Below are 15569 nucleotides of genomic sequence, written 5' to 3' on the forward strand. Positions count from 1 at the left end.
GAGTCATGTGTTACCCATTTAAGTCCAATTTCTCCCATGCAAATGCCTGACATGTGTGACTCTGCAGGGCCCAGAGCTAAAACAAGTATTTTTGAAACAACGAGGAAGAATCAAGGACAGAGCTGTGTGACCATTTAGCCACCTGCTTCACCCGTGACCTGCACTGTTTAAAGAGAGTTTATATTTGAAGGGGAAACAATCCACTCGTGTTGTTTCTGACATGGCTCTGAAGCAGGCGCAGCTGCCATGAAATTAAATGAATAAACAAAGCAGGAATGGATTCTGCGGTTTCTCCTTACATGGAGCTCTCTTTTGGAAAATATGAGTTATATCCACTGAGCTGTGGTAACTGTGTGAAAACATTTCTCGTGCCTAAAAATAGACTGACACACACATGGAGCAATGGCTGCTAATTATAAAAACACTTCTTCAGTCTCTCCCCCTCCTTTTTTTACATGTTGTGCAGGTTGACTTACGGGGCAACTCTCAGAGCTGTTAAGCTCCATTTCACCTGGAAGCTGTGGTGTTGAGCTCCACCTGTTGGGGTGCAACAGTAATGACACAGAGCTGGTCCCAGCTGAGTTAAACAGGATTACAGAGGGTAATTTACTGTTTACCACTATAGACAAGTAATTAACCCTGTGAAATCTGAGCAAATTGGCTTGATTTCTTTTGACAATATAGGAGGAACATAATGAGCAACTTAACAAAAAATGACCCAAAAATTAACAGAAAATGAATAAAAACTTATTAGGAAATTACCTAAAATTAAGCAAGAAAAGTACCGCCACCCCCTCCCCCCAAAAAAAACAACCAAATACAAAGAAAAAAATATGTTGTATGAGGTAATATACATATACATAACCTATGTATATATATATATATATACTTTGTTTTCAAGTAAATTCACATTAACAAGACAAAATTCATCTAACAAGTAAATTATGATGAATTATTATATTATTAAAAATAATTTAAACACAACACTTTTGTTATTTTAACCTTTTTAAGATGACAAGAGTCATCTTAAAGCTTAGATGACAAGTTGCCCAAGCTATTTTTAAGATCACTTTCTTTTGAACTTTTACAATTTGTTTTTGAAATTTGTGGGTTTCTTTCTTGCCAAGATGCTCACTGCCTTTTTCCCCAAAAGAATTAAAACCAATTGTCTCGGGTTTCTGAAGCTGAAATGCTTGTGAAAGGGCGTCTGAACGCTGCACAAGAAAACTGATCTTGATAAAGGTGTTAATTAGATTTTAGTTTCATTTTTATATCTAATAGTCACCATTCTTTGTAGTTTGTAGAAGGATATAACCAGTAATATCTCAAACAATGATCTCACAGTTGAATCATTGCTCCTCTGCTCTGTTTTATTCTGTTCTACATTACAAAGGATTATTTTTTTGTGCTGACGCAGCAAACGGCTCGGCTCTACATGAGCTCTGCAGCGGTGCTGATTGAAGCAGCTGCATAGAGGGAATCACTGTTCTGTGATCAGTGACCAGAGCCCCTCGGCCATCTCTGTCATTATCATCCCCACGCAGCCAAGTGTCCTGAACAGCACCCCTCACACAGAACCAACACCAGGCCTCGGGTCTGATGCTGGATGGCCTTTCTGTCTCAGTCAACAGAGGAGGGTTTGTTTCCCCGTTTGACTGACTGACTCTCTCACAGAGTGAGTTGCTGCTGTCAAGAGAGAACACACTTAACTAAAATTGGTTTGATTTTTATTTCAGTGCCACTTTTTTGTTTATACGCGACTTCAATCGCTTGGAAACCAGGAAACGGGATAAACACCAGGGACATGTTTCACAAATACACCCGTGGTTTCTTAAAGAACTCAACCCGCATTGTTTCTCAACGCAGGATGTAACAGAACTCTTTATTTCCTCCCCTGCATGCAGCTGGATACTTTCTCTCCTACTAGTTTCACTGTCTGAAATTCTCGTTATAATTTCACGTGATGCAAACTGAGATGATGATAGACAATTTGGAACAAAGACAGGAAAAGTCTGTCTCCTTTCCAAGGTCACAGGCCTTTCTACGGTTTCCTCCCTCCTCCACTGGCTGGCCAGATTGATTTGAATAGAAATCTACTCAGCATGCAGCCAAGTAGGGCAAAATGACTTGTGTGTGTATGTGAATGTGTGTGTGTGTGTGTGTGTGTGTGTGTGTGTGTGTGTGTGTGTGTGTGTGCGTGTGTGTGTGTGTGTGTGTTTGAGCCAGGGTAGACTGGGTCTGGCGTGTTATTTCCTGCATGGGGAGATTATAAGATATGTGATCAGACTGCATGATAGTGGCTTCAAGTCAGACAAATCCTAATGACTGATGAGAAATGTTAAATGAAATCTATGTTGTGTATATTTTTATATATTGTTAGAAATGTTTCTGTTGTTCAATTCAAAACTTTTCATTTACAAAAACATGAAAAAACTTATTGATATGTTGGTTAAAATGATGTATGTATTTTATATAACTATTTTTGTGCATTTATTTTATTATTTATTTTATTGTTTTTCTGTGGTGTGATGTTTTTGTTTGCAGGTATGACTTTCTGTTTTATGTATTATGAAATTTAAAATGTTTTGCTTCTTTGCATGGTTTTACAAGGTTGGGTATAGGAGCACAATTCAGAACAACAACTAAAAGTGTTTATGCGTATTTTTTTACGTATGTTACGTACGTGTTTTTACGTATAATTAATGAAGTACCACTTTGAGGTAACTGTGTACTCGTATTCACATCTTTGTTTATACTTTTGTTTATACTTCTATATTGTACTTTACACTGTAGTTACTTTTACAAATTAGAATTATATGATTATATGTAACATATATGATCCCTATCAGTTACAGTATAATAGGCTTTTATAGTACCTGCACATTGACAATAAAGATATTCATTCATTCAAACTACTAAAGAGTCTATCAAATTACTCAAATTAGCCCCAACACAACCAGCAACAATTAAAATGCATCAAAATCATCAAAACCTAATAATCCAATAAAATAATATATAATAATGTAGCAGGCTTTTTTACCTTTGATGTTTGAAGGTCCAGTGTGTAGGATTTAGTGACACCTATTGGCAGACACATTCATAACTATGTTGTCATTAGTTTATAATTAACCAAAATCAAGAATCATTGTGTTTTCATTACCTTAAACTGAGCCGTTCATATCTCTATTGTCTCCACAGTGTTGTTCTACAGAAGCCCAGAATGAACAAATCAAACACTGGCTCTAGACTGGGGTCATGTTTTCACATCGGCCACTGTGTAGTTCTCCTTCACCGGTGTTTCACAATCTGCTCCAACACAGCTGATTCAAATGATCAGCTTGTTATGAGCTCCTGTATCTGCTTGATAACCAGCTGATCATTTGAATCAGCTGTGCTGCAGCAGGGAGAGATCTACAACATGCAGAACAAGTGGCACTCGGGGAAACGTTAGGCAGACGCTGTCCTACACAAATGACACACGTGAGAGGTTTCAGTTCTGCAACCTCACCACTAGATAGCACTAAATCCTGCACCCTGGACCTTTGATTATTAATTAGTTATTTAATTATTCTTACAGTCAAAACTATTACAATTTACAGATCTTGTGGAATTTAAAAAAAACACAATTAATGTTTAAGGCTAAAAATAACCTACAACCAGAAAATATTCAAAAATTGTTCAGTGATCAAGAGGGTGGTTTAAAGGGAAAAATTTAATTTCAAAATGTATAGTAATAAGGCCTCTGTGTTTTAATTAGGCTACAGTTATTTATTACTTGCAATGAAATAATTTTACATCCTGATAATGCCAAAAGGTATCCATCTTCCGCTGAAGCTTCCATGTGATTTCACTAAAAACAACCATCACATCAGTACTAGATTGTAAATGTAAATCCACAGCCTATAAATCACCCTACTTCAGGGTAAATATTGAGGTCGTAAATCAAAGTTTTCTGGACCCAAAGCAGCAGAGGAAGTGTGCTTCATGGTGAATGAGCAGATGATGTGATGCTGCCCTCTCCTGTACATTCAGAGATTTTGATGGACCCATGATGTCATCCATAAATCATTGAATATTTCTGAATGGAGCTCACTGGGACGCTTTGTCATGTATAACAGCAGCTTTGAGTCCTACAGCGCCCCCAGCCTCCACTGCCTGACCCCCTGTCAGGTAAAACTGGACGGGACTTGCTTTCTAGGCGGGGCTTAAACTTTGGGGACTTTGTTCGAAAAACTACATTCAACAGTTTTTCCCCCTCTCTGTTTGGGCTGCAGACAGCCTGCTCTCTGGGATCTTAACTTTGAGGAATAGCGGTGAAAGCAGCAGTGCACGATACTGACCTGCAACCAGCCGGCGGGATGTTCCTGTTCAAGTTTATCTGCGCTGTTATCACCAGAGGTTTATTCATCCTCGTCTCTCTGACCGGCGTCTGGAGGGTGACATGGGTGAAAAAAGACCCCAGTTATTGGTTTTTGACTTTTCTTTTTTTGCCGCTTGTGGTTGAAATGATAATAACGCTGAAGAGACGCAAGGGGAAAGATTACAAATGGTAAGATGATCCATGCAAGTGTTTGTTTATTATTATATGATGCTCCTGAATTTAGTGTTTTTATTTATTGTGTAAAATAAACTGGTTTGTATTTAATTTCTTTGCTGAATAGATTTACTTTATAATGCATGAATAAATCAGGCTTTTGTTATCTTCAACGTTTTTATCCCTTCCCCCACCGCCCTAAATACCCTGCATCCTGCTTGTCCGTCCGCTGCTATTGTTAAACCGGTCCTGGGATAGTGAAGATGGGGTGGTACCCCTCTATGGCCCCAAACAGTCTTACTCCATATCTAAATTTAATCTGCAAACAATAGTCTGTATACTGAATTTTCTTGACGTGTTTAGGTTTTCTTTGTTGAACTCACAGTAGCACATCTTAATTTAACTTACAATAAAAAATAAAGTGAAATACATATGTTAGAAAATAATCCTTCCTTACAAGAGGCTATGATTTGTGTGGGGATATCTTGAATTAGTAAACTGAATGAAAAGTTATAATTAAATAGCCAGACCAGCACTGCAAGTAACTATTAATCTGTGTGGGGAAAAAGTATTTGTTTTACCTTTAAAAAGTGAGCTACCTTAAAATTTTAGAAGACAAGTTGAATCATGCAATCATACAAAATGGCCTCAACTTTTTAAACTGATTAAAATGAAAACAAATAGTTTCTTGTATTTAAGAGAGTGTACTTAAGAATCAGGATTTATCATATAGTAGGTTTTGACTTACAAGGAATGTGCTTTGGTTTTTGGTGCATCTGCGAAAGATACAATAAACATATTTCAGGGAAATAAAACCAAGGTACTGAAACACTCAAAACCATAAGTGTAGAATAAAACAATACAATACAATATGGAAAAAAGACCATTATCATTATTCACTTATTCAATCCACATTTTTCTCGATTTATCATTTGGCTTATAAAACAGATCAGAAAATAGTAAATAGTAAAAATCCTGAGATGATATCTTCAAATGTCAACAGTGAACAATCTAAAAACCCAAATTATTTCACTTCAAATTTGTGTTTGAACAATGGTGCAAATGATTACTAAGTTGCAGATCATCTTTCAGCTGACTAATTGATCAACTGATTAATTGTTTGATCTTTAAACATGTGCAATATTTATTCACCAGGCCTTAAAATGTCAGAATTTCTTATTATGTGACTTTTTAACACAAAACTAACATTTGTATTTTATCCATTGTTCCCCCAAAGTGTCTTAATTAAGATGTGTTAAATCCCTGTTGGTGTTTTTGCAGGTTTTCTCCTCCTATCTTCCTGTTTCTTATCAGTATCATTCCCTCCATCTGGATCCTGGAGCTCCACCACCAGCAAGATAAAGTCAGCGACCCTCAGGTGCTTCACACCAGAAACAAAAATATTTAGTCAGTGGCTGTCTGAGCAGTAAAAAGACACAAACACCTTTGAAACTGGTGCTGTATGACCAGAGAGAAGACAGACAAAAGGGCTGTGACATTCACTTTTGCACAAAACATAGAAAACCTACAACTACCAGAATGCCCTGCACAGCACTGGACCAATAAAGGCTCCCACTGGTGTGTGACATAATGCAAGCTTGGCCATTTTTCCATAGGAAAAATATGGCAGCCGACTAGAAGTATACCATAGTTCATTCTCACGTACTCCTCACAGTGTTATGACACAAAGCTGGTTGAAAATCAGCAAATTATCTTTTAAAGAATTAATTAGAGTAAAAAAAGTACTAGTAATCTGTGAAATTCAGTTTCTAAAAAGCATCTTTCGACTGTTTTCAGTGCAGTAAGCTCGACTCTTGGGAGAACGTGCGTAAGGTGATCACTCTGAACGAGACTGTGGGAAACAAGACATACCAGGACTATCTGAAGGTAGGAGTGACAGACTGGACAATTTCTTTAACTTGCGTTTTATACTAGGACATTTTATGATATACCCGAAAAGAAAAGAAATAAGCAAGAGTGAGAAAGATTTTCCAGTTTTGTTTCGATTATGTATTTTTGGGAATCACTCTGCCTTTCTGTGTTGTTTTCTCATACTGTGATTTACAGTTTAACCACACATTTTGACATCATTGTGAGGCTGCCAGGAAATCAGACTCCATTTTTCATTCCTCAGTTTTGCACATCTTAAAAACAAGTCTTAATTAGTAAGCTTTAGAGTTGGTGGTAGGAGGATGTTTACCTACAAAGACAGGCTAACCTTTTCTCCCCTGCTTCAAGTCTTTATGCCGCCAAGCCGAGCTAATGGCTCTCTGGCTGTAGCTTCATTTTAAACAAACATATATGAGAGTGGTATTGATCTGCTCCATCAGCTCTTGCCAGTAACCATATAATCATACTCCTCAAAACATTTATCTGTTCCTTTAACATGGAAATCTTTCTAATCTTCTTTGAAATGTTTCTCACAGTTCAGTTTTCTTGGAATAAAGTCAGCTGATTAAGAGCAGTGTGCTGAATCATCACAGTTAATGACACATTGCCTGTGTTGGGATTTTCCTGTTTGGAGACTTATGTTTCAAAAAAATGCTGAATTTACATCCATCCTTTGCATTTACTTGGTTCTCTTTCTCTACAAGAAATCTTGTCTTTGTTTAGTTTTAAGCATATAAAGCACCTTTGAATGAAGATGAGTGTTAAAATCATCAACTGATGCTCTTGAATTATGCATTTTGCCTATAATTTGCTGTAGAAAACAATATACTTTCGCACTCTCAAACTACTTTTTAGCTGTCTCCTCATTTTCTCAACTTTATTCAAGGCCAACGTTTTGCTCTTCAGTGGCAAAGAGTACAAGACCGGGTACGTGAGGTGGTTATCTAAATGCCAAAATCGGATTCAAACCAAACACCGAGTTAATGCGGAATCCCAGAGGAGAGTTACTCAGTAATTGAAGAGTGGAGTTTCGGACAGATTCCCCAATTGCTAGATTGGAGTAAATGCATTACAGGAAAAGATCGGAAGGCCGGATGCAGCCCCAGGGGTTAAAGAATTCAGAAAGAATCCACCAAGGGGAGAGACAAAGTATCTTCCCACAAATACAGATTCTGGGAAGAGTCGCCTCATCCCTGATGAAGATCTTATAATCTAATAACAGGCAAGAGTATGAAGAATCTTAAAATACAGCCAAGAGAATCAAATAAAAAGTTTTTTTTTTTAAATCATCGCTTGAATGCTGATTTGTTCAAACAGCCTCCTCATTTAAAATGCTAAATATTTTTGTTTCATCACATCTGAGAAGTTTCTCCACTTACCTGGTATAATAATATTTTGTATAAAAAGGAATTCAGGCATCCTCATTAAGAGGAGAAATTTAGGATGCATCACTAGCACCATCAGTTTGATAATTACATGCTTGAATGCTGCATTGCATTGAATTTCAGAGGTGTCTTGGGGGTGTTTCACAGTGTTTAATAACTGAAAGAAAAACAGAAGTTAATACCAGACATTCTGGAGAATACTTTCAGAGGTCTGATCGGAGCCAAGGACAAGAATTTCAATTTTGTTGTGATTTAATATGAGAAAGCTGTTAGTCATCCAAGCACTGAATTCAGCAAGACCATTATGTAAAGTAGCAAGACTTAAGAGGTTACCAGACTTTATAAATACCAAAAACTGAATATCACTAGTGTACGGGTAGTGAGGGATGGATGATGCACCTTAAAAGCAGCATTAAAAGAAGTTCAAGAATTGACCCTTGAGGAAGTCAACAGGTCTGAGAAACCCAACGAAACAACCAGGGGAAAACATTAACTGAACCAATTCTCAGATAAACTTGTAAAATATAAATATAAAGAAAGTATTAATAGCAGCTTTTGAATCAAAAAGAACACTAATGCAATGTCCCGCCCTGACCTGACAGCAACAGGGTGTCTAGTGCTGCAGGGGTGATGTCTTTATGTAGGTTGACTTGAAAATTAGAGCACTGGTTTCCTCATTAAAAAGTCAATGGGATTTTTTCACTGGATTTTGGATTAAAGCCAAAAGTAATCTGTGTGTCAAACAAAGGTTTATAACACTTAAATGATTTGCTAAGGGAGATAATCTTCACAAATGAACGCCTCTTTTATGATTTTTGAAGCATAAACGCAATTGCCAGAAGTAAAACACTTAACAGTAGGCTATAAATAAAAGAGCTTATGGTCACATGACTTTGACATCACCACCACAACAAGGCTGTAAAGCTGTGTTTGGCATGATGACATTCTGTTGTGTTATTTCGCCACTTATTAGTAACTTATTTTAGGAAAGGTAAAAGCCTCACTGTTCCCGAGTGGGGCATTTACTGACATGTTTTATGTCTTTGAACAAAACATGAAGATGTCTTCAGTTTACAGCCACTGACTTCAAGACGAAGGAACCAGAAGTGCAAACATACTTCCTCATTCCTGCGTTTTAGGACTCATTCCTCATTCCCTTGAAGAGATTTCTTTATTGTTTTGCTTCTGTGTAAAAAAAAAAAGACAGATCTGAGAATAACCCCAAGAATGCAAGATGTAGAGCAGCATTGTAATCAACATTAATAACAATTGAAGTCATTAAAATGAGAGGGCGGAGATTTCCTTCATTAATAATCGGAAGAGCTTGAAAACCAATGGCCACTGACAGTAAGAGGGGAGCATTTAAAGTGGCCTCTATAAACAACATCCAGACCACCACACCCAGTTAGCTCGGGGGAATTAGAAACCCTAAAAACTTGTTACAGCACACCTCGAAAAACTGGCTGCAAGCCTCAGCTCTTTACTGTGTTTCAGTTAAAATAATAAAGTCCACATTGTGCAAAAGGGGAATTATTATAGGATAAGTGTGGTCTTATTATATTTTGCATTTTTGTCAACAAATCCCATTAAAAACAAAGTAATGAACAATACAATTTTTACTATTGACAAGTATTGTCTGTGAAAGATTAATATAGCTTATTTCTCTGGTCCATAGACGTATTAGCATGAACACAGTATTATTTTGATGCCACATACACTCATTAGCACACCGAGTGGAAAACTGTCCCCATTAAATCTTCCTGTTTGATTAACTACAGTGCCCAAATGGAATTATTAAGGCATTTTTTTAAAAGATTAAGGTACATGCTGTATTTGAGACCCATTTTTAAGGATTTATGTCTTTGGGGTAGGGACTGACTAAGACATTGTTGGTTTCGGTCTGAAAATACCCAAACTAGAAAAGTACACGCAGTAGAGTGCTGATTAAAAAAAACAAAAACTGGCATCTCCTAAAAGCTGATTAAGAGAAGTGAGGAGTCAGCAGTTAATGATGATATAAAACAATCAATAGAACAGATTTTCAACAATTGTGAATTGTCGCAGCTATGAGAGATCCTTTAGCATAGTCGTAAATGTGCACACACAAACACAAACACACAACTAAACTCACATGATCCCCAGAAGCGTAGCAGAGAAAACTATAGCAAGGATTTTTGCAATGATATTTTCCAAAACCTAGCAGTACTGTATGAGCTGAAAGCGATCTGCATATTAAGGGCTAACATGATGATTCCTTACTGAGATCCCATTAACACAATAACATTGTCGACAAAGAAATAACTTTCAATCTCTTTCTTTACCAGAATTTTAACCAGGTTTTATCAACTGTCTGTTCCAACGACTGGATCCTGGCTCTTCATCAGATCCTGCTCATTCTCCTCATTGTGGGGAAGTGGCTTCTCCCACTGGGAGGCGGAGTCACGCGTGACGAGCTCTCGCAGCTTCTCCTAATTTTTGTCGGCACTGCGGCCGACATCCTCGAATTTACTAGTGAGACGCTGTCAGATGTCAAGTGGGTGGCTAATCATGTTGGTTGTTAATTATGAATGCTTGATAGCTTTATGTCTGAGCTCTGTATGCAAATATGATTACGTTTATAAAAAAGTTATCTAATATGTGTCCCAAAATCAGTGTATTAACAGAAATAAGCATCATCTTATCAACATTTTTTTAAACCCACAGGACTGACTTTGACTTTTTGTGTGTGTGTGTGTGTGTGTGTGTGTGTGTGTGTGTGTGTGTGTGTCTTTTCCAGAGAAAACAGCCCTCAGCTGGTCTACATCATCTTAGCTGTATGGACTTGGAGCATGCTGCAGTTCCCCCTACATCTGGCCGGTCAGTTTGTGTTTGTTTCTCAAACCAATAACTTTGGTGCTTATTAAGCAGTTACAGCCGTGTGTTGTTTCACATAACCTCTTCCCAGTGTGGGACAATCCAAACAATTTGTTCAAACGTTTGCAAAACATTAGGAAAGCCAGCAGCATCCAGGCCAGTGCAGTAAGTAAACAGTGAGAAGTAGTTGGGTTGAAATTGCCCGTCTGTCTCCAGCTTTGTCAAATTATTAACCCAAAAGTCTGTTTTTACTGCCTGAGCAATAGTAATGTCCCTACTTTTAGACATATAGTTTTAAAAAAACTTACCACAAAAATAAATCACTAACAGGAAGGGTGTTGTTAATGAGTTTGTATAAATGTCTTTAGGAGGAAATCCTGTCTTGCACGTTCATCACATGAATAGATTTGGAATGACAAAATCTCAACTTGGCTGATAAGAGAAAGCCATTATCGGGGAAGAGCCAAATAGCAACTTTCTGCTTTCTGCAACTTATTACACTGAGCAGAGACAAGAATGTGAACCCGCCTGCGTGAGTCTGAGGGAACAAAGGATAGTGTTTCATGAAAGAGAGCAAGAACATTATAACGCCATTAGAAACAACGCAACTTTGTTCTCGGAAAAGACGACCCCCACTAATGATCTCAATTATTCATGACCCAAATAAATTATATATGGATATTGAGGTTCTTATAGTTGAACTTTTACATGTGCATTTAAAGTCATAATGCATTTAGAGCACTTATCAATGCACAGTGCTCAGTTCCTCTTTCTTCATTGTTTATAGTTTGTCTTCGCTCATGTGGGTGTGTCTTTCTGTTAATGTTAGAACAGTCAAGTCCAGTATGTTTGAAAGCCATGCAAATACTGAATGTGTTGACATGCATTTGCAACATTTTCATCAGGGCTGGAAAGTACTCGAATAGAATACTCAAGTACAGTTTTTTTAAAAGTATAGTATGTCGGATTTTCATAAAAACAAACAATATATAGTCTCATACTTAAAAAAAATCTAATAAGAATGATTAGAAGTCTCAGTTAAGGATATTACCAAACTCAAGAAAAAAAAGGGAATTTTAAAGATTCCTTGATACAAAAGCAACAGTGACAATGCAGATAAGCACTGTCACACAGTGAGAAGCAATAGAACAAGCAGATGTTATGTGGATAGAGCATCTAGCTGAGGGTTATTGAAAAAAACTAAACAAACAAGTGTTCCTTTGTCTCTAACCCTCTATCTTTTTGTCTCTTTAAAGTGGTGAACTCCAAGAAAGACGCAGAGGGTGAGGAGGGGGACCAGGAGCAGTCCCTCTTAAGTAAACACAGCACGGACATGTGGAGCATCGTGGAGGCCTTGTTTATCCAGGACGGGCCTTTCCTGGTGGTCAGGCTCACTGTCATGACTTATTTCGACGTCTTCCACCAGATGCTGGTGTTCTTTGCCATCAAGAATTTCCTGGTGGTCATACTGAACTTTTATAGGCTGATTATTATATGCCAGGACTTTAGACCTTCTAGGAGCGGCACCAGCAGGAGCAGCCCCATCCCATGTGTTTGACAAGTCATCTCACGGTTGAATCGGGGAGATGGACAGTTGTTACACCTGAAGTTTGAGCACAAAAAAAATTGTTTTGTTTTCTTCCTACCCAAAACTGTGAACAAATATTTTCTATACTTGCGAGGCGATGCCAAGTTCACATTCGACACTTGACTCATTTTGAAGTTCATTGACAATCCCTGTGGAGCTAACCTCAGAAAAAACACTAATGTTTATTCAGTATTTAAATGTGACTTTGTGTGCACAAAAATAGGCTAAAACCTGGTTTTAGTCATGTATTAAGATGCCTTACTTTTCAGACTGTACCTGGTCTGACATTTAAAAAAGGGGGAAAAGCAGGAAGCAGAGTAGAACAGGAAAAGGGTGTGGGGGTCCAAGTGAAACATACCACATGTAAACAGATAATGTACATTACTAAGCCTGTCAGCACAATAAAATGAACAAAAGTAGTCCCAGAGCACCACCGGTGCAGTGCCAGCACCTACAGTAACTGGAGACAGGCTACTGTTTAGATAAGGATCGAAAATTTTCTAACAGTGACAACAGGAAGACAGAGAGATACATGAGATGACAGTAGGGACTGTAAAGTGTTGGCTCAAGCTGAGAACAAGGGACCACAATTTCCTCATCTTAACCCATACAGGACGCTGAAACTAAAACTGAAAACATCTGATAGAACTTTGATAAAACCAGTATATCAACAATGGATAAGGAAGGAACAACTTTGATCATTTTGGACATCTGAATGGGGAACTATTTTTCCAAACTTTGATTGATGGTGTTTTGTATCCCTCGTATAATCAGTCTTTAACGCCATGTAACCTGGATTGATATCAGTTTTCCCGTGCTATATTTAGATGCCTTCTACAAGCTATTTGACCATTTGATATCTGAGCAAATTGTTTGCTTTCTTTGGAAAACACAGGAAAAAAGGCAATGACCAACTGGGCAAGAACAGCAAGAAAATAGTAAAAGATGATGCAAACAATTACCTAAAAATTAGTTTTAAAAAGAGGGGACAATTCTAAGAAAATTATCAAAAATAAAGGAAAAAAATGTCCTGAAAACTATATTCATTACTGTGTAGAAGTCAACTGGTCTGCACATGGAACTGCTCACAGCAAGGTGTGGATTATGTTGAGTAGCTGGGTCATGATTTCTGGAAAGAAATTGCTGCTGAGTTTTTCAAATGTTTTTTATTTTTTGGCACTTGGAGCATCACAAGCTGAGTGCCATCTGGTTCCATTATATTAGAGAGAAGGTAGACATCTCATAGGCCAGTATCTCCAACACTCTGCAACTCACACCAAAACAATCTGGATTCATAACTAGCTCTACAGGTAAGAGGAAAAATATGTATTTTTGATTTTGTGCTGTATTATGTATTATTATTATGTTTTTATTCATATTCTTGTACTTTATTTGTATTCTTTAATCCTCTTTACTATGTAAAGCATCTTTGAGTTTCCTGAAAAGCAGTCTATAAATAAAATTTATTATAATATTATTATTATTATTATTATTAATTACATTAGTAGTAGTAGTAGTAGTATTATCTGTCCCTTAAACAAAAGACCAGACATGCTATCCACAGGTCAAAAAATTAATTAATTAATTGGATGTTATCTCAAAGTTACTCTATGGCCTGTTTTGACTGATGGTTATAACTCTGTGACGGGCTAAAGCCTGCAATATCTTTAAAAATAAAGAGACACATAAAATTGCACTCAGGTAATCAACTCAGTGTGAGTTGTATGTGTGTGTGTAATATAACCTTTAGAACCATTAATTATTGTAATCTTTATGATGCCAAAGAATCAGTATGATATTGACTCCCTGGTTTAAACGAAGATGTTTCATAAGATAACCTCTGCACAAACAACCTCTGCACAAATGTGAATTTTACTTGTTACTATTGTTTTTGTCAAGATATCTTTATTTTTGTCCCCCGAATAGCATCATATTCAGGGTTGTCCAAGTATTATTTTCACCATAATATAATCATAGTTATATGTTAATGTATCTGTGACTGACAGAGTGTAAATAAAACAATCCAAATTAGCGGCCTCACATTTGTTTATGATTATTTCAAATTTACCTGTATTGTTGCTTATGTGCATTGTACACAAACAGAAACATAAATACATACTTATCCACTAATCCAGAGATACTCAACGTCTGAATTTGGTCCCTAATAGGATGGGGAGTGTCCCACCAACCATTTTCTAATTCCCATGCAAATAAAATAATTCACACGGACCAATTCTTTTTGAACTTTGAATTTTAAAACGGTCAGAGTGCATAGAAAAGCACCACCATAAGACGCACCTCACCTGTATGTGGCTCCTGCCACAGTCTGCAGGGCTTCTGCCACTGACTTTTACTTGTTTATTCATTTTATCTGATAAATATTATTTGAGCAATATCAGATTTGGTCAAATATAATCACAGCCGTGATGATACACAGTACAACAGCACTACCTCAGTTCAACAGTTAACAGTTCAACAAGCGTAATTTATTAGTGCACACTAATACTCACAGCAGAGTATGATTTGCTAGTTTTATTTTTTTTGGCTCTGCCAACACAAGTAATTCGCAACTGCTGGAAGTGACAGCTGTTGGCTAGCAACACATTTTTTTTTCCTGCAGCTAGCCTGCTACTTTGTGTTAGTTAGGTCTACAGGTTGTGCGCAGAACAGCTGCTTAGTATCAAGTACAATTATCTGTGTGTTTCCAGTGAAATAAGTTATGTGTCTCTCTCGACTTGCCAAGGTGAGAAGGAAGAATTCTTACCGGCTCATACCTGAAGTCTCCGTCACCTCCAGCTGCCTCACCCAGCTGAGGAAACTATGGCTCCTGTCGCCAGTGAAGGGAGAGGACAGGTCAACTTTAGAGTCCTAGAGTGTCTGTCAAACATCCTCGTATAAAAGGCTCCTGTCCCTGCACCACATAACATAGCTGTGAACAGTCTTGAAGCTCCATGCGGGGGCTAGCCAGCTAGCTATACTGAGGCAGCTAAGCTAAAAACAATAGCACAGGTGAAGGCTCCATGTGACCACAGAAAAGCCCTCAACTGAGCGTCCTGGGTTCGCCTAACTGGATAACTAATAAAACAATAAACGGGACGCAAGACGGCGTGACAGCTTCAACAGCAACTGCTGCCCTTTAAATTTTCTTAAACCAAAACTCCCACACATGCATGAGCCCTGAAAACAGTGGAAGTTTCCCCCACTACTTTATTTCCTGCTATACGGCAACTCAAGAGGGACACACAGAAGGCCTCCAGTCTACAGCAAAGTTAAATAACTACGACCGTAAAACCCCCCTGGCGTCGCGGATCACGTCGGC

The 15569-nt window shown here is 37.7% G+C and overlaps 1 protein-coding gene across 1 annotated transcript; it reads left to right on the forward strand.

The window, feature by feature from the left end:
• The first annotated feature begins 4261 nt into the window (after window positions 1-4261).
• LOC121954664 (transmembrane protein 26-like) lies at window positions 4262-13159 on the forward strand. The gene is made up of 6 exons (XM_042502314.1): window positions 4262-4549; window positions 5816-5912; window positions 6332-6421; window positions 10134-10342; window positions 10586-10665; window positions 11919-13159. The coding sequence occupies exons 1-6, from the start codon at window positions 4359-4361 to the stop codon at window positions 12218-12220; spliced, it is 969 nt and encodes a 322-aa protein (XP_042358248.1). The 5' UTR covers window positions 4262-4358; the 3' UTR covers window positions 12221-13159.
• The last annotated feature ends 2410 nt before the right edge of the window (window positions 13160-15569 follow it).

The sequence above is a fragment of the Plectropomus leopardus genome, chromosome 15, assembly GCF_008729295.1.
Source record: "Plectropomus leopardus isolate mb chromosome 15, YSFRI_Pleo_2.0, whole genome shotgun sequence".
NCBI lineage: Eukaryota > Metazoa > Chordata > Actinopteri > Perciformes > Serranidae > Plectropomus > Plectropomus leopardus.